This window comes from Podarcis erhardii (genome assembly GCF_964252035.2).
Source record: "Podarcis erhardii genome assembly, chromosome: 3".
NCBI lineage: Eukaryota > Metazoa > Chordata > Lepidosauria > Squamata > Lacertidae > Podarcis > Podarcis erhardii.
This window is the reverse complement of record NC_138507.1, coordinates 121,532,748-121,557,791: the sequence shown is the minus strand read 5'-3', so window position 1 is coordinate 121,557,791 and position 25,044 is coordinate 121,532,748. Positions and strand designations below refer to the sequence as shown.

Here is a 25,044-nt window from a genome sequence, read left to right as displayed (position 1 = left end):
ACAGCGCCACCCAAGTCCCTCCTCAGAGTATCTAGAGACCTAGAAAATGCCTTATGGCATAGGCTTTTAAATATGGACCTTGCTCTATTTCTAGCTGAAATTGTTAAACTTGTATATGCTCCCCAGTGTCCAAAAGGGCAGTCAACATGATTGATGGGGTGGAGCAACTTTGAGCTCAATGTCAGTGCACCATAATGCCATTGCCACCCCAGCCAACCCCCATTATAAAACATTCAGCTGGCTTGAAAGGGTGTGCAGAGCCTCTCCTAATCACTTGCGTTTCTTCCCATAACAAAGCTTTTTCCTTGCAAGATCATACTGACCACACACATTATACAGGCTTATAACCCCCCCTCCACTCAGCATCCAGAAGCCTCATAGCCAGAACCTGGAGCAGCCTTTCTCCACCTGTGGGTCCCCTGATGTTGTTGGACTACAACTCCCATCATCCCTGAGCTCTGGCCTTGCTAGCTAGGGGTGATGGGTGTTGTAGTTCAACAACATCTGGGGACCCACAGGTTGAGAAAGGGTGCAGAGGAGAGACCTGCCAGGAGTGAACAGGGACCAGTGGTACCAAATTGTAGGGGAAACAGCATTACAGTGGTGCCTCGCAAGACAAAAAGAATCCGTTCCGCGAGTCTCTTCGTCTTGCGAAGCAAGCCCATTAGCGCCTTAGCGGATTAGCGGATCAGCTGATAAGCGGCTTAGCGGCTTAGAAAAGGGGGGGGGGGAAACCCCGCAGGAACTCGCAAGACATTTTCGTCTTGCAAAGCAAGCCCATAGGAAATTCGTTTTGCGACGCACCTCCAAAACGGAAAACTCTTTCGTCTAGCGGGTTCCGTCTTGTGAGGCATTCGTCTTGCAGGGCACCACTGTACTGGAAAAGCTAACCAATAAACTGACATGAGGTCAAATAGAAGAGGACTTCTTCACCCAAGTAAGTCTCCCCTTTATCACATAAACAGCCCAACAAGACAACAACAAGAACCCACAGCATACAAATCCATCTGGGTTACTTGACCCAACAAGCCCTCCCTGCCCCCTCACTAATGCAGACAAACCTCACTGCAACCAACCACACTCTGGGCTCCCCCAATTGCTCTCATTACCAAAGAAATGTAATAAGCGAATAGAAAGAGCTTACCCAGTTGACACTGACACAAATCCCCACGTGTACGCTATATAAAAGAATGTAAGTTTAACCACCCCTCCTCTCCCCCAACCTTATACGGTACTCAGCACTAAAGTCTCATAACAAATGTAACTGATCTGTAGAAAAAACCTTACAACCCGCAAAAAGAGACAATGCACACATTTTTGTAAAGCAAGGAAAAATAATAATTAAAGGCCTTTGATAAATTGATTGGCCACGAGGTGGAGACTTGCTTATGATAAAAGCCAAAATCGTATTGGAATGGTCACCATGAATCGGGGACCCTGAAGGGAGCATGGCCTCAATGCGCTGCTTTGAAATTAATTCATTGTCTACTCTTTTTAAGCCCTCCATCATTATGGTGTCAGGGCGGCATTGAGAGTTTAAGGAGCAGGCGTTTCTAACTGGCCTTGTCTGTTTCTTGCATACAGTCAGCCTGCTGCTTACGCCAGGGTGATTTTTCTGGTGATTGCTCCTAAAGCCAAATTCTTGCAGTCAGAACTAAATTGGCTCAATGGTGGCTAGGATTGCCAAAGTTATTTTCTCCAGAAACCCTGCTCCCTTTCTGACCCCTGACATTTTATTTTTATGTGATGCACACAAAGCTGAATGTACGTAACTTGTGGGCTTATCGTATTGATGAATGCTTTTTAAATAACTTTGAATTCTTCTGACTTTATTGAATCATTTTGATGAATTTGTTGTAGTTTGCTCTATTTATATGCTACTATGTTTGATAATCTAGTGATTGCAATGTTTGTTTTTTAATGCTGTTGTGTGATTAGGAACATTAGGAAGAACTTCCTGACAGTAAGAGCTGTTTGACAGTGGAATTTGCTGCCAAGGAGTGTGGTGGAGTCTCCTTCTTTGGAGGTCTTTAAGCAGAGGCTTGACAACCATATGTCAGGAGTGCTCTGATGGTGTTTCCTGCTTGGCAGGGGGTTGGACTCGATGGCCCTTGTGGTCTCTTCCAACTCTAGGATTCTATGATTCTATTCTATGATTCTATGATTATTGTGAGCTTTCTTGAGCTCAGCCGTTGTTGTTGCAAAAGCAGACTACAAACATTAAATCAAAATAATGCACCTTTCCTTGCTTCTGGCAGCCAACTTCCATGAGAGCCATCCGTGCCAGGTACGACCCGTATCTCCAGACCAGGCACCGCGTTGAGCAGGTAAATATTTGCTAGGATGGGAAGAATGTGTCAATGTCTCCTTGATCATAAAGACAGTCATGCTCTTAACAAAATAAAAAAATTCCTTCCAGTAGCACCTTAAAGACCAACTAAGTTAGTTCTAGGTATGAGCTTTCGTGTGCATGCACACTTCTTCAGATACACTGAAACAGAAGTCACCAGACCCTTCTATATAGTGAGAAGGTGGGGAGGGGTATTGCTCAGAAGGGTGGTGGGAATGGGTGATTGGCAGATAGCTGTGATGAGCCTGTTGACGACTCTTAACGACTGCAATAGGTCTTACAGGAAAAAGCAAGGGGTGAGAAGGTGAAAAATGGCTTTGTCATGTATAATGAGATAAGAATCCAATGTCTTTGTTAAGACCAGGTCTCTCCATGGTTTTAACTTATTTTAACTTAACCTCGGGGGACAAAGGTCATTCCATAGCATTGGGGAAACACTGCTTCTTTCTTTGGGTGAATTTGAGACTTGGAGCTGGATGTGGGAATATTGCCTCCCGTAATGCTAGCTTTAGTGTAAGGGTAGGTGGTGGTTGAGATATGTGACTGTCCTGAAGGTGTTCATAGCAAAGCATCGGCGGCCTTGAAATGAACCTGCAAGCACATTGGCATTCAGTGCAGTTGGAATAAATTGGCTGACTATGATCATGGTGCCCCACATCCACATGGCGGGATCAGTTTTCTAGTCACTGAAGCTCCTGAGTTGTTTTCCAGAGCAGCCCCAGGTTGTTGTTTTTTCAAAAAGTTTTTATTAATTTTCCAATATTGTAACAAACATAACAGCAAAGAAACAAAAATTACAGTATCAAAAACAAACAAACAAACAAACAGAAAAACATTAATCTTAACTGCTATAATCCCACTTTTGTTATCATTGTTAAGTGGCTTCCTCAAATCCCTCTGGCTGAGTTTCCAACAGAAATCGTGCTCCGGCGGCGCGGCAGCAGCAGGAGGCCCCATTAGCTAAAGTGGTGCCTCAGGTTAAGAACAGTTTCAGGTTAAGAACGGACCTCCGGAACGAATTAAGTACTTAACCCGAGGCACCACTGTAGCTCATTGTAGCAGTTTTCCAACACTATTTTCATATAAAATTTACTTATTCAATTAACATCTTTCTTTCATTTCATTTTGACTTCTATCCATGATATTATACAATTTCACATATTTAAATCCTAGGCCAACCTGTTACTCACAAGTATTTCTATTTATGTTATCTTAGCATATTTAACTAAATAGTCTTTAAATTTCTTCCACTCCTCTTGATACTCCTCCTTCTTCTGGTTGCGGATTCTTCCGGTCAGGTCGGCTAGCTCCAAAAAGTCCATCATCTTCATCTGCCATTCCTCCACTGTTGGCACTTCTTGTAATTTCCAATTTTTGGCCAGTAAAATTCTAGCTGCAGTTGTGGCATACAAAAACAATCTGACACCTTTCTTGGGCAATTTCAATCCTATTATTCCAAGTAGAAAGGCTTCTGGTTTCTTAATAAATGTATATTTCAACATTTTTTTCAATTCATTATAAATCTTTTCCCAGAAGTCTTTCACCTTGGGACACGTCCACCACAAGAGCAGCCCCAGGTTGAGGCCATAGTAGAAGTCAAGCTGGAAGACTTAGAAGAGCATGGCTTAGTGTTACAAGTTCCTATCTGACCCAAGAAGCGAGGGAGACTTTTTGGCAAATGGAGCCGATAAAAGGGGCTCCTAGCCAGTGCATCAACCTGCCAAAAAAAAAAAAAAACAAAAAACAGCTAAAGCAACCACTGCTTCAGAAAAAGGACATAAATGTTTTATGCCATAAAAACAATCCTCCCGAAAAACAATCTCTCAAAGGACCTGTTGATGGCATTTTACCACTGTACTGTTGAGAGTGTATTAACTTATGGTCTCTGTGTGTGCCAAGGATGTTGTTTTTGTTTCAAGCATTGCAAATTTTGGACAAGATGGGTTGTTTCAAGAAGTGGCAGAGAGATATTTCCAGATTTGTCTGGCAGGGCAAGAAGCCTCGAATAAAATTTAAGATATTAACTGATGTTAAAGAAAGAGTTGGATTTGCCCTGCCAGACCTTAAACTTTACTATGAATCAGCTGCTTTTTGTTGGCTGAGAGAATGGCTGCTTCTTGAAAACACTGATGTGTTGGACTTAGAAGCTTTCAACAATGTATTTGGTTGGCATGCATATTTGTGGTATGATAAGGTAAAAGCACATAAAGCGTTTAAAAACCATATTGTTAGAAAAGCACTGTTTAATGTTTGGATAAGATATAAAGATTTGTTAGAAAATGCACATTGTGCCAATAACGGGATACTCACAGTGATTCCTTAACCTTCCCCCATGGGGAGGCTGCTCTTAGAAGTGTTGTTCAAAGCAGCATACGAAAAAGGAAGCCTTTATTTTTTAAAAATATCTCACCAGGGTGGAACAAGGAGACTGGAATGTGTGAAGGAGCCAGACGTTTCTGGTGGATCTTGGGATTCCCTTGTCGGCCTTTCGTTTTCTTCTCTGTGCAGCTGGATCTCCCTTGCAGGCTAAGTTTGACACGTGGATGGAGCCAGCCACACCTGTCAATCCATCTGACAGGTGGCTTCTCTTTCTTGCAGGGGTTTTGCCAAGCGCTTCGCAAAACATACGATACAGTGGTGCCTCGCAAGACGAAATTAATCAGTTCCGCGAGTCTCTTCGTCTTGCGGTTTTTTCGTCTTGCGAAGCTCGGCTATTAGCGGCTTAGCGGCTTTAAAAAAAAAAGGAAAAAAACTCGCAAGACGTTTTGACTTGCGAAGCAAGCCCATAGGGAAATACGTCTTGCGGAACGACTCAAAAAACAGAAAACTCTTTCGTCTAGCAAGTTTTTCATCTTGCAAGGCATTCGTCTTGCGGGGCACCACTGTAGTGCTTTGCAAGGGACTTAGCGAGAATGATAGAATTGTAGAGTGGAAAGGGAACCCGAGGGTTATCTTAGCTTCAGGAATTGCAGCTAAGGAATCCCTGACAGATGGCCTTCCAACCTCTCTTTAAAAGCTTCCAATGAAGGAGAGTCCAGCACCTTCCAGGGTTGTCCTGATTTCCAGGTCTTCTGAAGCCCCTTTCAAAGAGTTTCGATTTCTGGGAATGGAGTTGAGAGACAACCTAACCTGGGGAGAAAACAGTAAACACCTGATGAAGAGAGCACAGCAGAGGTTATATTTTCTGAGATTCCTCCTCAAAAACAATCTCTCAAAGGACCTGTTGATGGCATTTTACCACTGTACTGTTGAGAGTGTATTAACTGTGTGTGTGGTTTGGGAGCTGCACGGTCAGGGGAAAAACAATGCTGTCCAAGGTTGTAAAGACTGCGCGGAGAATAATTGGGTGCACTCTTCCCACCTTGGAACAAATCTATGCTTCCAGGTGCCATAAGAAAGCTGCAGAAAGAGCGCAGGATAGTGCGCACCCCGGAAATGATCTCTTTCAGCTTCTGCCTTCTGGAAGAAGGTCCAGGGTTATAAAGACTAGGACTAGCCGCCCGAGAAACAGTTTCTACCCAAATGTGATTTTGGTTTTAAACGCAGTGTAATGTAGTCTCTATGGGAGTATATTGTATTTAATTATGGGGCATCAGAGTTTTTAGGGGGTCAACCAGGCTAGGATAGCTGGGATAGCAGGCTTGTTGGTTTTTGAATGTCTGATGTAGATTTTTTCAGTTTCATTGTTCTGTATGGGACAATGACAATAAAGATTATCGTATCATATCCTGTGCAGTGCTTTATGGATGACGGTCCCTGCAAAAACACCCTTTCAGCTGAGCCAGGTTTTTACTTGCCCCATACCTGTTGTATATGTCATATATGATGTCAGCTGTAGGGTGTGTCTTGGCCAAAATGGCCTCAGGTGCCAAATGCAGAGACCTGGATGCCCAATGATCATTTTTCAGGTGTTTCCCAGAGTGGCAGGAGCAACGCAGTCAGATGGGCAGGGCACAAATAATAAATAAAAATTAATATTTTAGCTTCTGCATCTCCCCATCTTCTGAAAGCCACAAGGCACCTGTCTCATGTGTTCATCTTTTTCAGCTGAAGCAGTTGGGTCACAGTGTGGACAAAGTGGAGTTCATTGTGATGGGCGGGACGTTCATGGCACTTCCCGAAGAATACCGGGATTATTTTATCCGCAACTTGCACGACGCTTTATCGGGCCACACCTCCAACAACGTGGCAGAGGCTGTCAGGTAAGGTGCCCCCTCGGTTGCAGGCTCTGAATGGCTGTTCTCGTTTTTTGTGTAGTTGGCTTGGTTTTCTTGCATTGGGAAGCTACGCAGCGTAAGGAGCTGCGTAAGGCAGCCTTCGTCAGCCTGGTGTCCTTCCAATGTTTCGGGGCTGGGCTTCCAACTCCCATCAGCCCTGGCCAGCATGACCAATGGTGAGGGATGATGGGAGTTGTAGTCCAGAACATCTGGAGAAGCACACTGGATGTGTGCTAAGTCCTTGCCTGTATTCATTGTATACATACGATTGTGTATCATCCGACCCGTCTACTGCAATTATTAAGTTTGCAGATGACACCACCACAGTGGGTTTAATAACAGGTGGAGACGGATCAGCGTATAGAGGGGAGGTCCAAAAAATATCTACATGGTGCCTAGGGAACAACTTGCACCTTAATATCAGCAAGACAAAGGAGATGGTGTTGGACTTTTGGAGGAAGAGAGGAGAACTAGCCCCGCTGTACATCGGGGAGGGCTGTGTGGAGAGAGTCTCTCCCTTTAAATTCCTAGGAGTTTATCTCAGTGAAGACCTTACTTGAAAATCAATACAATCCAGGTGGTTAAGAAAGCCCAACAGAGACTCCATCTCCTCGGAGTATTGTGGAAGAATGACGTCAATCAACATTTGATGATCTCCTTCTACCGGTCCACAATAGAAAGTGTCCTTTCCTACTGCATCACAGTGTGGTACGCTGGTTTGACATCATCTGATAGGAAGTGCCTACAGAGGGTAGTGAATACAGCACAAGATATTATGGGCTGTCCCGTGAATCCACTGGATGAAATAGCGGAAGAACATTGCTTCAGGAGAGTGAGGAAAAGTCTCAGGGATGCTTCACACCCTGGCCGGCACTTTCTTGATCTCCTGCCCTCGGGCAGAAGATATAGAAGCAGGATTAGTCGCACCAACAGGGTAAAGAACAGCTTCTATCCTGGGCTGTTAGGCTGCTGAATGAAAAGATAACAACAGGGCAACTGACTTTTGGGTTTGGTGGGTGTCCGTCAGTAAACGAGGGGAATTAAGACTAAGAGAGCTGAGTGTGGGGTGCTCCTATAATCTCACTGTATACAAGTTGTACAAGTGACAACAAAGTATTTCGATTTCACTAGGCTGGTGAAGGCTGGCCAAAAAGGTTCATTGGCAAAGATTTATCAAGCTGTTTGGAATGAACCTTCCAGTACTGAATTGGTTTTTCTCTGAGATGATTTTTTGGAAGCTTTATTGGATAGTGGAAGTTGGGGTTACCTGGTACAGAGGACTGTGTCTCTTTGATAGTTGTGCAGGGGTGGGATTTGGGCACATGTGGAAGAAGCGTTTGAGGAGTGTGTCGTTAAAGCTCTGGGTTGCATCCAGCATTAAAAATGTTTTAAAAATAAGGATATGGCAAGAATTTGTTTGTATTGTTTGTCTTTTCTGTTTGTGTTTTTTTTATTTGTGTTATAAAATGAATAAAAAAATTTGGGGGGGGAAAGAGTAGACCCATTGAAATGAGCCCAACTGTCTACTCACTGAACCAGCCAGGCTTCCATAGCCACAGATCTTTCTGCGCAACGGTAAAGATCAAGAAAAATCAGGCACAGGGTTTAGCCTAAGTTTTTGATAGGGCTCTTCCTCTGGAGGGCAGCAGATACCTAAAATATCCCTTTACATAGTTTCCCATTCCGTTCACTGATGTTGCTTGCTTGAGGTGTCTCCTCATATTATGCTACTGTTCAGGAGTGAGATGGCACCCCCGCACCCCCCATTAGTCATTTCAGTGTCTGCAAGCATGCAGCAAAAGTATTGTCTGGTGAGTAGCCCACACCACTGGCTGTGTGGTGCTGCACTGAACTGACATGTTGCAGACTGGTCTCTCCCATTCACAGGTCTAATTCACAGGCAACCTCTGGCCCTAATTGGCCGCACCAGGCCTCTCTGTTTAGCCCACGAGGCCATTTTGGCCAAGCCACGTCCACCTGCCCTACACCTGACATCACATTGAGTGTGGGGAAAATACAGATCCGGCTGGCCTGCTCCAAAAACATGGTTGTGGGTGCTGCTGACCACCTGACTGGTGGCATCTGCCAAAGCTGGAGCTTGCATAGAACGCTGCATGGTGCTTTGAAGCCCCAGCTGATTGTTGGGCTTTGACCACAAGGGCCATCGAGTCCAACCCCCTGCCAAGCAGGAAACACCATCAGAGCACTCCTGACATATGGTTGTCAAGCCTCTGCTTAAAGACCTCCAAAGAAGGAGACTCCACCACACTTCTTGGCAGCAAATTCCACTGTCGAACAGCTCTTACTGTCAGGAAGTTCTTCCTAATGTTTAGGTGGAATCTTCTTTCTTGTAGTTTGGATCCATTGCTCCGTGTCCGCTTCTCTGGAGCAGCAGAAAACAACCTTTCTCCCTCCTCTATGTGACATCCTGTTATATATTTGAACATGGCTATCATATCACCCCTTAACCTCCTCTTCTCCAGGCTAAACATGCCCAGCTCCCTTAGCCGTTCCTCATAAGGCATAGTTTCCAGACCTTTGACCATTTTGGTTGCCCTCCTCTGGACACGTTCCAGTTTGTCAGTGTCCTTCTTCAACTGTGGTGCCCAGAACTGGACACAGTACTCCAGGTGAGGTCTGACCAGAGCAGAATACAGAATGGTCAGTATGTGTGTGTGTGGTTGTGGGGACTTCATTTGTCACCATCCGCAGGCTGCCAAGTTGTTGTTAATCTCTTTGTGGAGACGCAGAATCTCCTGGCTGCCATGATCCATGGCTGGAATGGGTTCCTGCGCTCACAGAGTGATCTTGCTGCTTTGTGGACTTTCTGACAAGGTAGCAGGTAGCCAGAGCCAGTGGAAAGTTCCAGCAGGAGCTCTTTACCTGGGGGAGCTGGCAGGGGTGTGTGTGTGTGTGTGTGTGTGTGTGTGTGTGTGTGTGTGTGTGTTTTGCAGGATCCGCTCACCCAACTGCAAGGGATTTTCCTTTTGTCAAGAGTGCCTGTCACTGCTGATGAACGAAGTTTTAATTTTATCTCTTGAGAACACAAGGCATTAAGGGGATTTCAGAACATTTCCTGGATCTCTATCAAACAAGGAGGGGGAGACTTGGCGATAAGGCAGAGAGCAGCCCTTCGTGGGAGGACAGCTGTCTGTATGGCAGAAGAGCCATTATTCTGCTGTCGGCTCCCCCCCCCCCCCCGTTCTTCTGGAGAAAGGCTTTCACCTGTAGGCATCGGAATGCAAAATTCCGCTGGGGAATTGTGAAGGTTGGGGGGAAGGAGATGTTTGAGCCCAGAGAGGGGCTTAAATCCTAGGTGCAAATTCTCTTTATCTCGTTTTTCCCCTCTGACTCATTTCTGTCGAGGGGAGGAGACTCTGATCCCGTTGTGTGACTCACCCTCTGCAAAACGGAGCAAAGTGAAGTTGAACTTGCTGTGAAGTTGCCGGCAACTTTTGGCAAGGGAAAGGGAGAAAGGATAAAGCTGCGTTCCAATCAGGCGCTGTTCAAAGAGCCTTAAGAGGCTTCCAAACGAATTGGAAGATGGAGGGCAAATCTTTCAGCTGTGCTGGGCTTATTTTGCCGATGGGAAAGAGGCTAGAGCATGAGTAGGCAAACTAAGGTCCGGGGGCCGGATCCGGTCCAATCGCCTTCTAAGTCCGGCCTGCGAACGGTCCGGGAATTAGCGTGTTTTTCCATGAGCAGAATGTGTCCTTTTATTTAAAATGCATCTCATAAAAAGGCATATTTGTGGAGCCTTCCTGGTGTTTTTACATGGGTAGAATGTGTGCTTTTATTTAAAATGCATCTCTGGGTTATTTGTGGGGCCTGCCTGGTGTTTCTACATGAGTAGAATGTGTGCTTTTATTTAAAATGCACCTCTGGGTTATTTGTGGGGCCTGCCTGGTGTTTTTACATGAGTAGAATGTGTGCTTTTATTTAAAATGCATCTCTGGGTTATTTGTGGAGCCTTCCTGGTGTTTTTACATGGGTAGAATGTGTGCTTTTATTTAAAATGCATCTCTGGGTTATTTGTGGGGCCTGCCTGGTGTTTTTACATGAGTAGAATGTGTGCTTTTATTTAAAATGCATCTCTGGGTTATTTGTGGGGCCTGCCTGGTGTTTTTACATGGGTAGAATGTGTGCTTTTATTTAAAATGCATCTCTGGGTTATTTGTGGGGCCTGCCTGGTGTTTTTACATGAGTAGAATGTGTGCTTTTATTTAAAATGCACCTCTGGGTTATTTGTGGGGCATAGGAATTCATTCATTCCCCCCCAAAATATATATATATATAGTTCGGCCCCCCACAAGGTCTGAGGGACAGTGGAACTGCTGAAAAAGTTTGCTGACCCCTGGGCTAGAGGACCCGCTTGTCGAAAGCTTAGTTCTGCGGTGTCCAACATATATATGTGTCCCCCCGCTTCTGTAATTCAGAGGCGTGGGAAGGTGGGCCCTCCTTCCTTGGAGGCTTTTAAGCAGCGGTTGGAGGACCATCAGTCAGGGACCCTTTGGCTGTGATTCCAAGGGTTCCAGGGGGGTTGGGCTAGATGATCCCTGGGGGTCCCTTCCAACTCGACAGTTCTGTGATTCTGTTCTACCTACAGTCTTCTTGTACTTTATTTATTGCGTTTACATCACGCCTTCAAAGGAGCTCAAGGTGAGGCACATAGTTCTCCCCTCTCCTCCATCCTGTCCTCACAACAGCCCTGTGAGGTAGGTCAGGCTGAGAGACTAACTGGCCCAAGGTCACCCAGGGAGCTTCATGGCTGAGTTCCATTTGAACCTTGGTTGCCCAGGTCCAACCACTGCGCCACACTGTCTCTCTTGGACTGCCTTTTCCGTGCCACTTCTTGCATCACTGTTCCCTTGACGCAACTGCTGTGCTGATGGCATCTTGAAACAATATTCATTCTGCTAGTTCCGCCGTTTTCATTTTATTATAGGTGTTAAATGGAAATGAGCTGCTGCTGTTGCTGCATTGTAATATCGTCACAAGATCCAGTATCTCCCAAGCAATTTCTTCTTATAATTTTTTAAGGAGATGCAGGGTGTTATTTTATATCTTAGTATTTCCTGAACTCTTGATAACTTGGCCAGAATATGGCCCACCGCCATATTTAGATTGGGGAAGCTCTTTCACTGTTGCAATTCAAAGATGTGTGTCTGAGTCCTGTCTCTGAGTTCCCAGATCGGTATTCTGTCTTCAGGATTGCCCCAGTTGATGTTTATTTATTTGCTGTTTGGTTTTATAGCCCCACCTTTTCACCAAATGACCCTAGGACGGGCTACAAAAATATTACAGCTGAAATTGTTAAATGAAAATACAAAAGCAACCAATATTGGAATAAGAAAGATAGCTATGCAGGAGGAAGGGAGATGTCATCTCAACCAAAGAGTGCCAGTGCACTGCATTGGTAAGATCACGGTGGTCCAGTACGTGGCCAAAGGGCCGCATGTGGCCCTTGAAACCTTTTTTGGTGGCCATCGGCAGCCTTTGACATCTCCCCCAAGTCTTCTTGTTGCCTTCTCAAAACTGTGTAAATCAGGTGCTGGGTTCTGACAGGGTTCTAGGGTAGGGTTACCAGATGTCCCCGTTTCCCGGAGACAGTCCCCGGATTTGCTAATAAGTCCCCGGACAAATTCCATCCCTGGATTTCATCTAATGTCCCCGGGAAACGCGGCAGCGGCAGTCTCAGCAGCCCAGAGCAGTTGGCTCTGGCTGGCTTCAGGAGCTGCTCAGAAGTCCCCATATGATGGTGGGGCAGGGGCTCTAAGATGCAGCTTTCGGGCTGCCTCCGCCTTCCCTGACCCCAGCAACTCAGCTGTGAAGGGAGGCTTCATGCTGCCTATCGGAGCAGCTGCCCAACTCCTACTTGCGTGCAAACAGGAGCGGGGTAGGGATCTCTCAGCTGTGAAGGGAGGCTTCAAGCTGCCTATCAGAGCTTGCGTGCAAGCAGGAGGGGGCAGGGAACTCTCAGTTAGGCAACGGGAAGCCTCCCTTCCCAGCTGAGGGATCCCCGCCCCCTCCTGCTTGCACACAGGTAGGAATGGGATTGGGGCTGCTCCGATGGGAAGGGAGGCATTGCACTTCCTGAGAGTTTCCTGCCCCCTCCTCCTTGCACACAAGTCGGAGATGGGACGGGGCTGCTCCGAAAGGCAGTGTGAAGCCTCCCTTCCCAACTGAGGAATCCCTGCCCCCTCCTGCTTGCACGCAAGTAGGAATGGGATTGGGGCTGCTCCAATGGGAAGGGAGGCATTATGCTGCCCGAGCCTTGCTGCCGCCACCACTCTTGGCCCTCCTTCTCCGCCTTCCATGCCTGACCCACCGCACACCACTTCCCCATCACCACCGAAGAACCAACAACTCAGGGGCTGCCCAGGCTCATGGAGAAAGGAGATAGAAGCTTCGGAGGAAGGGGAAACATGGTGGTTGAGAGCCACCCTCTGCCACCGCCATCGCTGCAGCATCAACGTCCCGAACATGTAGTATTTATTTATTTAAAGTGTCCCTGGATTCATTGAAAAAAATCTGGTGACCTTATCCTAGGGACCTCCATCCTCCTATCAGAGCCTCGTGCCTCCTTCCCCAAACCCTGCACCTCGCTTCCCTGGCTTTGGGAAGGCAGCACAAGGTGTGGCATGGGTGGCATCATATTTTGGCCTCGCTCCCCCCTGCGACAAGGCACTGTGTCCACCAGGTTCCGTGTCAAAGTCCTCTTGCAGCACACTTAGCATGAAAGGTTGGTCTGCCTGGGTTGGAGTATTGGAATAGGACCTGGGTGAGTGTAGGGATCAAATCCCCACTGAACTGTGAACTTTCCTGGGTAACCTTGGACCTCTCAACCTCACCTGCCTTGAAGGGTTGTTGTGGGATTAAATGAGGAGGGGGAGAACCAAGTATGCCACCTTGGGGTCCTTCTGGAAAAGGTGGGTTCGTAATGCACTGGAAGCAGCTGATGGGCATTGTAGTCCAGAACATCTGGAGGGCACCAGGTTGGTGAATTCTGATTATAAGCAACCTGTCATCCTGGGGCAACTCATTTCTAGTTCTGAATTGCTGCCATCTCCAGTGGGGTGATTTAGGAGTAAGTTGAAAGAGGATGAACAGACTCTCAGCAAGATTAAAAGCTATTGATCTGTCTCTCCCCTTTACGCATTTCTTTTTGTGGTGTTTAACAATAAACCATGTTTTGAACAATAAGAGAGCTGCTGTTAATGGATGCAGTTCAGTTCTTGAGAAGACGATGGGAGGGATCAGTGGCTTAATCGAGAACTTTGGCAAAGGGGTGTGCAGACCCAAAGGAGCTGAGATTCCTTTATACATATAGATATGGCTCATCCAGTGTTGGTATCAAGGTAGCTGCCTCTGAGTCCTTAATGGATGCAGTTATGCTCAGACTCTCCTCCCCACCTATGAAATATAGAGACGTAGTCAAACTAGGGAACTCTCCCTCGGGATGCAAGGATGGCCACCAACTTGGATGACTTTAAAAGAGGATTAGACAAATTCATGGAGGAGGAGAGGTCTAGCGATGACTGCTAGTCACAAAGGCTGTGCTCTATCTCTACAGCCGGAAGCAGAAATGCTTCTGAATCCCAATTGCTGGAAACCAGAAGAGGGAAAGGGCTCTTATGCTCATGTGCTGCTCCCTGGTTTCCCACAGGCATCTGATTCACCACTGTGAGAACAGGATTCTGCATTAGATGGACCATTGGCCTGATCCAGCAGGCTCTAGGATCCATTGGTCTTTTTAGCTCAGTGTTGTCTTGTTAAGAGAGAAATCTAAGGGCTCCCTTGGGCAAAAAACAAGGACACCAGCCAGGAATACCAGAGCAAAACAGCAGCCAGTAGGCTTGGTCTTTACTGAAGACTGTTGCGACAGGACTCCCACCTGCCACCAGGTGGAACAAGATGGAAGCCCCCAAACTTTTATTAGCTGCTAATCCCCATGTTACACCCCCCCCAAACTACATCATGGCTACATCATGAAAGGGGCGGTCTGGTGGCAGTAATCTGAGCATCCTGGACCCTGCCCCATGGTTCCCCTTGCCCTCCACCAAACACCCATCAAGTGGAACAAAAGAGATATTTACATTTCCCTGTTTCCCAGCCAAGTTCATCACACCCTTTTGTCTTCATCTTGGTTTGGAATGGCTACCTGCCTGGCACTCAGGTATCAGGATGCCAGGAATTATCACTCAGGCAGAGGGGCTGCTGAGTAGCTGAGCTCACATGTCTATATGAATTTCTGAAGTTTTCCCAGTGAGCCAGTACCTAGATACATTTATCAGTGAATTCTTACATTTGGTATTGTGCAGCAGAGGCCCTTTGAATAGATAGGAAGAAACTGTGATGAAGTGTTTTGTGGGGACAAATCACAAAAGTCACAAAAGTGATTGTGATGATTTTGGTAGGGGGGCTGCATGTGCATGATATCTGCTGGAGGGGCAACCCCCCCCCCCAACCTGTACATAAATTCCTGCAACAGTCTACAATGACTGGTGATGGTTCTCCAGGATTTCAGGCAGGGGTCCTGAAACGCCATTGTGGATTGAACATGGAACCGACTTCCTGCAAAGTAGATGCTCTGGCGCTGAGAATCTGTGGCCCTCCAGGTGTTGCCGGACTCCTGTTCTTGGCCTTTGGCGATGTTGGCAGGGGGCATGTGGCCGCAGGCTCCCCATCCCTGGTTAACACTGACAGACAGAAGTTCTCCAGGGTGTCAGCCAGGCATCTCGCCCTAGCCCTACCTGAAGAGACCATCAATGATTGAGCCTGGCACCTCCCGCATGCCGTGCCGATGCTCTAACCACTGAACTACAGCCCCACCCCCATGCAAGAATAAAAGTCCACTTGCCAACATTGGTCTCTTCATTGTCGTCTGTGTCGCGTTGGAGCAGCTCACTACAAATATTTGCACCTGGTAAACATTTGTTCATGTGCAGCTGGCAAAACAAAGATAGGGAAGGTGTGAGTCACCAGGAGAGGTGATGCTGAAATGGAGGGCTGACCTCTGACCATTCAGCGCCTGGGTTTGCTCTTGACATTTTGATGGAGCAAAAGCAATTCTCTTACTTTTCAACAGAGGTGTGTTGGATTGAATTGCCTTTCCCCGTGATTTTAGGCACACATTTACATTTCTGTCAGTGTACTACATCCTTTGCCGCTGTGAGTTCTCAAACCCATTATGAGCATTTTAAAATGTAAATTCTTCAAGAAAAGGCGTACAAATTGACGTGTGAACTGAATCATGGTCCGGTATGTTGCTTGCAACAGCAGCTAGACAGAGTTCTTAAGTTGACTGTTGGAAAACTCAGGACAGAGAAAATAAAGTCCTCCTTCACACACAGTGTGGTTAAACTGTGGAACTCCCTCTCACAGGAGCCACTGATGGGCACCAACTTGGATGGCTGTGCTCTGTCTCCATACAGTTGGATGCAGCAATGCTACTGAATGCCAGTTTCTGGAAAACCACTGCAGGGGCGAGTGCTCTTGTGCTCAAATCCTGCTTGTGGGTTTTCAACAATGGGCATCTGGTTGGCCATTGTGAGAAGAGGTTGCTGAACTAGATGGCTACTGGCCTGATCCTGCAGGCACTTATTATGACCGCTAAGGAATGGGCTGTGAAAAAGCCAGTGGCTATGCCATGTGATCTCTCTTGGCATCTGATATGCAAGGAGGCTTCTTCTACTTTGACGATCCCTCGTAGCTGAGTAACATTGTCTTCCATAAACACGGTTTTAGCAATGAGTCCGTAAGTGACTGTGGAGGCCAATTCTGGATCCACACGTCCTTCCACAGTGGGGACATTGGTTTCCGGGCAGGAGCTGATCACGGTGTGGATTTGCCAAGCGTGCCTTCCTCTTAGCACGTTTCTCCCTTGCGTCCTGAGTTTGAGGGTCTTCAAAGCCCATGACGCCTTTGGTAAAGGCCGTTCTCCAATTGCAGCACTCGCAGGCCAGCGTTTCCCAGTTGTCAGTGTTTATACTACATTTTTTTAGATTTGCCTTGAGACAGTCTTTAAACCTCTTTTGCTGACCACCAGCATTACGCTTTCCATTTTAAAGTTAGGAATAGAATAGTTGCTTTGGAAGAATCTTCAGGCCAACGAAGTTGATGTTGAAGAATCATTGCTTCAACACTAGTGAACTTTGTTTCTTCCAGTACACTGGCATTAGTTCGCCTGTCTTCCCAAGTAATACAAGGAGGCCCCATTGGTCAGCAATGGAACACCTGCCTCTGATGCAGGAGGCCCCCTGGACACAATGATCTTGGGGAGCCAGTCCTCTGCCTGTGGCCCCAAAGGGCTGCTCTCAAGCCCTGGGCTAGTCATATAAGAAGAGCCTGCTGGATCAGGCCAATGGCCCATCTAATTCAGCATCCTGTTATCACAGTGGCCAACCTGATATCCAAATGGGAAGTCCACAAGCAGGACCTGAGAATAATAATAATAATAATAATAATAATAATAAATTTTATTTATATCCCGCCCTCCCCAGCCGGGCTCAGGGCGGCTAACAATAATCAAATAATCAAACAATCAAATAATCACACATTCTAAAAATATTTCATTATAAAAATTAATTAAAATCAAATTAATGGCAACCGATTAAGCAAAATTCTGTGCAGGTTGCCAGAGGAGGGAGTCAGGCTGCGCCCTGACCAAAGGCCTGGTGGAACAACTCTGTCTTGCAGGCCTTGCGGAAAGATGTCAGGTCCCGCAGGGCCCTAGTCTCTTGTGACAGAGCGTTCCACCAGATTGGAGCCGCAGCCGAGAAGGCCCTGGCTCTAGTTGAGGCCAGCCTAACCTCTCTGAGGCCTGGGACCTTAAGGATGTTATTATTTGCAGACCGTAGGTTTCTCTGTGGGGCATACCAGGAGAGGTGGTCCCGTAGGTACGAGGGTCCTAGGCCGTATAGGGCTTTAAAGGTTAAAACCAGCACCTTAAACCTGATCCTGTACTCCACCGGGAGCCAGTGCAGCTGGTATAGTACAAGAACACTTTATCTCCCCTTTCATTTCCAGCAACTAGTATTCAGATGCATTGCTGCCTCTGACAGTGGAGACAGAACAGAGCCATCATGACTTGTTATTGTTTAGTCGTTTAGTCGTGTCTGCCTCTTCATGACCCCACGGACCAGAGCATGCCAGGCACTCCTGTCTTCCACTGCCTCCTGCAGTTTGGTCAAACTTACACTGGTAGCTTCGAGAACACTGTCCCACCATCTCGTCCTCTGCCGTCCCCTTCTCCTTGTGCCCTCCATCTTTCCCAACATCAGGGTCTATGCGGAAATCGATCTCTGAGCTTGATCGATGGAGCCGCGATCTCAGACAGCTTTACGATCCCAATCAATCACTTACAGCGGTCCGGCACGCTTCTTCTGCTGTCTCTTCAGTCACGGCTTTAAGCAGAGTGAAACACGCAGCGTTGTAAAGCAGCCTTACTTCTCCATGCAAGCATACATAGACAGTGTGTCTATTTACAGGTCTTTATTAAAACATTACAACATCAAAGTCCGTCACTGCTGGCAGCCATTGCTGCAAAACATGTCTCCCTCTCCGGATACACAGAGGGAACAGAACAATACAGGAAAAAAGTCTCCTCCTATTCTTCTGTCTCCGCCCAGCTTCTGTAAGCTGACGTCAGCAGGTGACACACACCAGGGAATTTAACCAGATAAATTCTGAACTCTCACACCCCCCTTTGTGTCCCTGCGTGATACCTGTGCAACATCTTCAGTAACACCTTGTGAGATCAATCCCTTCCCCAATGCCTTGTGTCCCCTCTTGGCAAACTTGTCAGGCATTTGTGGTATTACCTCACAACTCTCAGAATCGCACTGTGCGAAACTTACCCACGCACCTGTGGCCTGGTACCTCTCTGGTGGAATACCCTTAGTTGTGCGACTGGATCTCCTAGGCACAAACTCAGGTGTTTCCTCTGGCTCACTGTCACCAGCAGGTGTGTCCTCTGCATCACAAGATTCCCCCTCTGACTTAAAGCGTCTTCGAATCCTCTCCATTACACTCACAGGAGAACTAGGCTCACTCTTGGGCAATCTCTTAACAGCTTTTGGAGATTCCCTATCCTGCTGCTGACCCTGGTCAGTGACCTGGTCGTCATCAGCAGCCTCAGCCTCTTCTTCCTCCTCAACAGAACTGTCCTCTGGATCAGAGAGACATTCTGAAAGAACATCACGCTGTGCAGAAATCTTTGGCCTTTCATCCTGCTCAAAGAATTCAGCGTGTTTACTGATCAGCACCTTACTCTGATCACCTGACGGGTAAGCAAATCTCCATGCACGAGCGTCTGGCTCATACCCACAGAAGATCATTTTCTGGACTTTGGCTCCATCTGGCCCTTGCAAAGCCTTAGGCACAGGGACAACCGCAGGAGATCCAAACTTGCGCAGAAAATGAACCTGGGGTTTTCTGCCATTCAACAAAGAGTACGGTGTGTCACCTACCAGTGAGTTGTAGACACGATTCCAGGTGAAAGACACACATCGGATTCCCTCCAGCCAAAACTTAGGAGGTAACCTAGCTTCTTTCAGCATCACCTGTGCAGCTTTAACCAGAGCTCCACTCCGCAGCTCTGCCACCCCCCCTTGCTGGGGAGAAGTAACTGTGTGACGTATCCCTCTTCTGTGAAAGAACTGCTGCAAAGCAGAACCAGTGTACCTAGCATTTCTGTCACTGACGATTGCTTTCACCTTGGTGGAGAATCTCTGTTCCACCCCCTCAACCCAGCTCTTGATCAGCTGTGCTGCATCCTCCCTGGATTTGAGACCAAGAGTCCAGGTGCTCTGCGAGAAATCATCCAAAAAAGTTAGCAGAAACCTGGCCCCTCCCAGACTTGGTTCCTTGACAGGACCTGCCAAATCTATGTGAACCAGCTCAAAAGGTTTAGTGGTTACCCGTTCCACCTTTGGGTAACTGCACCCCCTCACCTTCGCCTGCTTGCATGTGGCGCAACTAATGGCACGTCCACAATCTCTAATTTTACACCCTCTGGTAACCTCAGGAAGTACTTGCAGTTCTTCTAGAGAACTATGATTGGTCCTCTGATGCCATGCACAAGCACATTGAACATGAGTGGGAACTGTAGCACGCTGCGCCTGTGCTCTCTCAACCTTCCCCCCACCCCTAAGAGACGTTTTAAGAATGAAAAGATCATTCTGCCCCTTCTTAACCTTGGCAAGTACCCTCTCCCCTTTGGAGATTGTGCAGACATCATCCTGAAAACAAACCTGAAACCCTTTTTTCAACAAATAAGGCACAGATAATAAACAGTGATGCGCCTCTGGGACAATACAAAACTCCATCCTTTCCTGCAAAACAGAAAAATAGGCATTAGCAAACTTATAAACTTCAGCCCTTTGTCCATTTGCAAACTTAACAGTCTGTCCCTGTCCTTTTGGAACTGCCGTGCAATTCCACATCTCGACTGCAGGTGTCTCTGGAACCATGTTGCGGTTAGCTGCTGAGTCGATTACAAAAGCCATTTCGAAATTTTCCATTCGGCCGTCTTCGAACAATGCCATACTCGCAGAGACTTGATAAGCCTCTTCCTGTTGTTTACCACGACCACCTGGCTCAGTTCCACGCCTGCCTGTCTTCCCAGGCCTGTTGCCATGGAAACCCGCTTGATTCCCATGGGAAGTGTCCTTGCAAACATCCTGCATCGGCTCTCTGCTCCGGTGGGGGCAGCTGCCATGCAGACGTTGTACTCCAGTGGAAAAATACTGCCTGGGGCTCCTCCCAGCTGGCCTGGCCTTCCTTCTTCTGGAACGGCGCCTCCCACCAGCCTGGCCCCCCTTGAAGCTGCTCTCCGCTTCAGCAACAGTGGAAAGTTTCTTAAACTTGCCTTTGGAACTCTTCGCCCCCCCGATCTGCCCAACAGTGCTCCTTGAGACTGAAGTACCGGGAACTGGGGCCGCAGCCATCTTGGGGCTCTCCATTTCTTCTCCAGGGCCCTGGCCTCCTGCTGCAGTTTCACACAAACTTCGCAGCACATTCCAGGCAGCCCCTGGTGTCTGTACACCTTCCAAATGAGGCCTCAGTGAAGCATCAACGCATGCTCTGAGCATATTCAGCTCTTGTTGCATTCTCTGCTTGCCATCTCCAGGCACCGCAGATTCACAGCCTGCTTCAGCTGGCTCTGACTGGCTTCCTTCCCAAAGCCCAGTGACCAAGAACCAACCCCTGACTCTTCTTGACCATTCTTGCCAACTTTTTAAAGTTAGCTTTGCAAACGGAATGTCCACAAGAGCCTGGCTCTCTGCCATGTTCTCCCGTTCTCCCAAGGTGCCCCTCAAGCTGTACTTACTCAGAACTCAGTACCAGCTCCTCCGGGCTCTCCCTTCTCCGTGGAGAAACGATTTTTCAGCTGCCTTTTAGCTTTTAGCTCTGTCTCTGAGCAGCTCTGCCTTCCAGCATCAGGCAAGACTCACTGAACGCAGCCTCCGCCTCCGGCCAGCTCTCTGTATCAGAAGCCCTCACTGTCTCTCGGAAGCAGGCAATTAATCATTCTTGCTCACCGGCATCCACGCTGACTTCAAAGCGTTCCTGGAGCTCACACCGACTGCTTTACGAGCGTTGTCTGACCTTCCCATAACCTATGCGGAAATCGATCTCTGAGCTTGATCGATGGAGCCGCGATCTCAGACAGCTTTACGATCCCAATCAATCACTTACAGCGGTCCGGCACGCTTCTTCTGCTGTCTCTTCAGTCACGGCTTTAAGCAGAGTGAAACACGCAGCGTTGTAAAGCAGCCTTACTTCTCCATGCAAGCATACATAGACAGTGTGTCTATTTACAGGTCTTTATTAAAACATTACAACATCAAAGTCCGTCACTGCTGGCAGCCATTGCTGCAAAACATGTCTCCCTCTCCGGATACACAGAGGGAACAGAACAATACAGGAAAAAAGTCTCCTCCTATTCTTCTGTCTCCGCCCAGCTTCTGTAAGCTGACGTCAGCAGGTGACACACACCAGGGAATTTAACCAGATAAATTCTGAACTCTCACAGGGTCTTTTCCAGGGAGTCTTCTCTTCTCATGAGGTGGCCAAAGTTTTGGAGCCTCAGCTTCAGGATCTGTCCTTCCAGTGAGCACTCAGGGCTGATTTCCTTCAGAATGGAGAGGTTTGATCTTCTTGCAGTCCATGGGACTCTCAAGAGTCTCCTCCAGCACCAGAATTCAAAAGCATCCATTCTTCGGCGATCAGCCTTGTTTATGGTCCAGCTCTCACTTCCACACATCACTACTGGGAAAACCATAGCTTTAACTATACGGACCGTTGTTGGCAAGGTGATGACTAGCTTTCCTGAATTGGTCTTGTTTTCTTTTTAAGCCATTAGGGCATCGGGCTGGCCACTGTGTGGAAAGGGATGCTAGGCTCTGTTTGGCCTGATCTGGCCCCTGCAGGGCTCTCCTTATCTTCTTACTTCACATCCATCTCACGTTGTCCATGCCAGCCCCCATCATGCAGACAGCAGGTTAAACTTCCTACATCTGCAGGGGATTGCCGGGTGGGAGGTACTCGTGGAATGTGATCAAGCCTGTTTTTGCACTGTGCTAAGAACATGTAGTCCCGTGCCAAAGGCAGCTGATTGTAGCACAGATCATTTCAAAAGACTCTGCTGCGGCAGCTGTGAAGAAATTGTCTTTGCCTGTCTTGGCCGGTCAAAGCCACTTGAGAGGAAAAGCAGAGTCCTTTCCTGGTTACACTTATTAATGGGATAAAACCCTAAATAAATTGGCAATGATTCCAGTTCTTAACTCCAAAAAACATGTACAGTGGTACCTCGCAAGACGAATGCCTCGTAAGACGAAAAACTCGCAAAACGAAAGAGTTTTTCGTTTTTTGAGTTGCTTCGCAAAACGGATTCCCCTATGGGCTTGCTTCGCAAGACGAAAATGTCTTGCAAGTTTGTTTCCTTTGTCTTGCAAGTTTGCTTCCTTTTTCTTAAAACCGTGCATTCACTTCGAGGAGCAACTCATAGCACGCGGTGTGGTAGCCTTTTTTGAGGTTTTTGAAGACTTTGGTGATTTTTGAAGCTTTTCCAAAGTCCGTGCTTCGCAAGACGAAAAAATCGCAAGACGAAAAAACTCGCGGAACGAATTAATTTCGTCTTGCGAGGCACCACTGTAACTGGGTGGTGTTATATTTGCAGGGAGATGATCAGGCAGGCAAATGCTCAGAATGAGCTCAGGCTTGTGAGAGGGGTTGCAAATAATTTTTAAAAGTTTATTTAGCTCTGCTTGAAGCAAGAAGCGAGAGGAGGAAAAAGCAAGTGGTAGGTCCTCTGCATGGAGAAGATAGATAAATACTATTGGGTGACAGAGAGAAGGTGGAACTGCTCAACTCCTACTTTGCCTCTGTCCAACCTGGTGATAACGTGGTGTAAGGAGGGAGCTGCAGCCCAAGATAGGGGAAAGAGGTAGAGATGGAAAACCTAGTTACTTTTAAATGAGTTCAAATCTCCAGGGCCTGATGAGCTGCATCCAGGTTTACTAAAGGAGCCTCTGCATGTAATCTCAGAGCCTCTGTCTATAATCTTGGAGGATTCTTGGAGAACAGAGGTTCCTGCAGACTGGAAGTGGGCAAATGTTGTCGGGGGGGGGGGGTCAGCTTGACACTGATACCAGGAAAAGTCCTACAACAAAGACGGAGGAAAAGTCCTACAACAGATAAACAATTGCTCTGCAAGCGCTTAGAAAAGGACCCAGCATAGGTTTCTCAACAACAAGTCATGCCAGACAAATCACATTTCTTTTTTGGGTGGAGTTACAAGTTTGGTGGATCAAGGAGAGGCTGTGGACATAGTGTATCTTTAAAGCCCTAAACGTCCTTGGTCCAGTATACCTGATGGAGCGTCCCCACCTCTGTCATTCTGCCCGGACACTGAGGTCCAGCGCCGAGGGCCTTCTGGCGGTTCCCTCGCTGCGAGAAGCCAAGTTACAGGGAACGCCCTCCTACCAGATGTCAAAGAGAAAAATAACTACCAAACTTTTAGAAGACATCTGAAGGCAGCCCTGTTTAGGGAAGCTTTTAATGTTTAATAGGTTATTGTATTTTAGTGTTTTGTTGGAAGCCGCCCAGAGTGGCTGGGGAAACCCAGCCAGATGGGCGGGGTATAAATAAATGATCATCATCATCATCATCATCATCATCATTATCATCTTGATTTTAGTAAGGCAGTCTGGGCCTGGAAATGGATGACGGAGGACACAGGGGTTCCTGTTTTACCTTGTCAGCACAAGCGTTGATTTTACTTAATGCCAAACTCACAAAGGTCTTGCTTGGCAAGACCTGCCAAGTTCTGAGGTTGTATCTGCAACGTGACTTGAGTAGCTTTGTTTAATTGCTAGTGAAGAGGTTGCTGAGGATGGTAATGGGCAGGTGCATATAATCGGGTCCTGTTTTGACCTGCGGGTGCTGGACGAGGTCCTCTGAAGCCTGGCTGTGACATGAGTGGGTGGGTGGATGGCAGCCAGCAGCAGGTGGCACTTAAGCTGGCAGTCTGTAGCCAGAGAGGTTGGCAGAGTGCTCTGGAGCCACCTCCACAGAGAAAGTGCAGGGAGGGGGGCAGACAGACAGACAAGCTTGGGTCAGACACAGATCTACCAGACCATGGATAGTTCCAACAGGCTGTGAAGACTCCTGGCTCCAGCCCTGCTTCAGAGCTCCAGGCACTGAAAGCAAAGCTAACGCAATTCTAGGCTGCATCAACAGAAGTTGAGTGTCCAGAGTAAGGAAGCAGTGGTCCCACTCTATTCTGCCTTGGTCAGACCACACCTGTGTCCAGTTCTGGGCACCACAATTTAAGAAGGATATTGGCAAGCTGGAAGGTATGCAGATGACAAGACAGCTGTGAGAAGTGTTTGACAGTGGAATGGGCTACTGTGGGAGGTGGTGGGTTCTCTTTCCTTGGCGGTTTTTAAGCAGAGGGTGGGTGGTAATCTTTCAGGGATGCTTCAGCTGTGATTTCTGTATTGCAGACTTGATGACCCTTGAGACCAGCCTGCGCTGGTCTCCCTAAGGACGTTGTTCTAAGCCAGGCATGTCCAAAGTCTGGCCCGGGGGCCTAATCCAGCCCACTGGTCGGTTTAATCCAGCCCCTGTGGCAGTTTATTTCCTGGGGGGAAATCCTAAAAGAAGGTCAACAGCTTCAGTCCTAAAAAAAAGGTCAACAACTTTGGTCGGCCCTCATGCATGTTCACTTCATGAAATCTGACCCTCTTTGAAAAAAGTTTGGACACCACTGTTCTAAGCCTAACTGTGATAAACCTATGGGCCCTTCAGATATATTATAGGATTATTAAGCACGGTGACAGCACTCAGACCCGGTACATAGGGCAGGAGCTTAAGCGGCAACATCCTTGCTGCGCTTCTGCAAGAGAACGACCTTCCAGCTGTTGTGTTAGCTCCACTTACCGTGACTTGTGGGGACCAAGGTAGGAGTGG

At 47.5% G+C, this 25,044-nt stretch overlaps 1 protein-coding gene and 1 long non-coding RNA gene across 2 annotated transcripts in view; one reads left to right on the top strand and one right to left on the bottom strand.

Moving 5' to 3' along the window:
* Positions 1-25,044, bottom strand: part of LOC309338065 — a 188,005-nt gene that overhangs the window by 29,612 nt on the left and 133,349 nt on the right. The gene's annotated exons all lie outside the window — the stretch shown is intronic.
* ELP3 (elongator acetyltransferase complex subunit 3) overlaps positions 1-25,044 on the top strand; it is a 125,483-nt gene that overhangs the window by 14,078 nt on the left and 86,361 nt on the right. The window contains exons 6-7 of the mRNA XM_081854777.1: positions 2,259-2,327; positions 6,398-6,552. Of these exons, the coding sequence (XP_081710903.1) occupies positions 2,259-2,327; positions 6,398-6,552 (224 nt within the window). The remainder of the gene's footprint in view (positions 1-2,258; positions 2,328-6,397; positions 6,553-25,044) is intronic.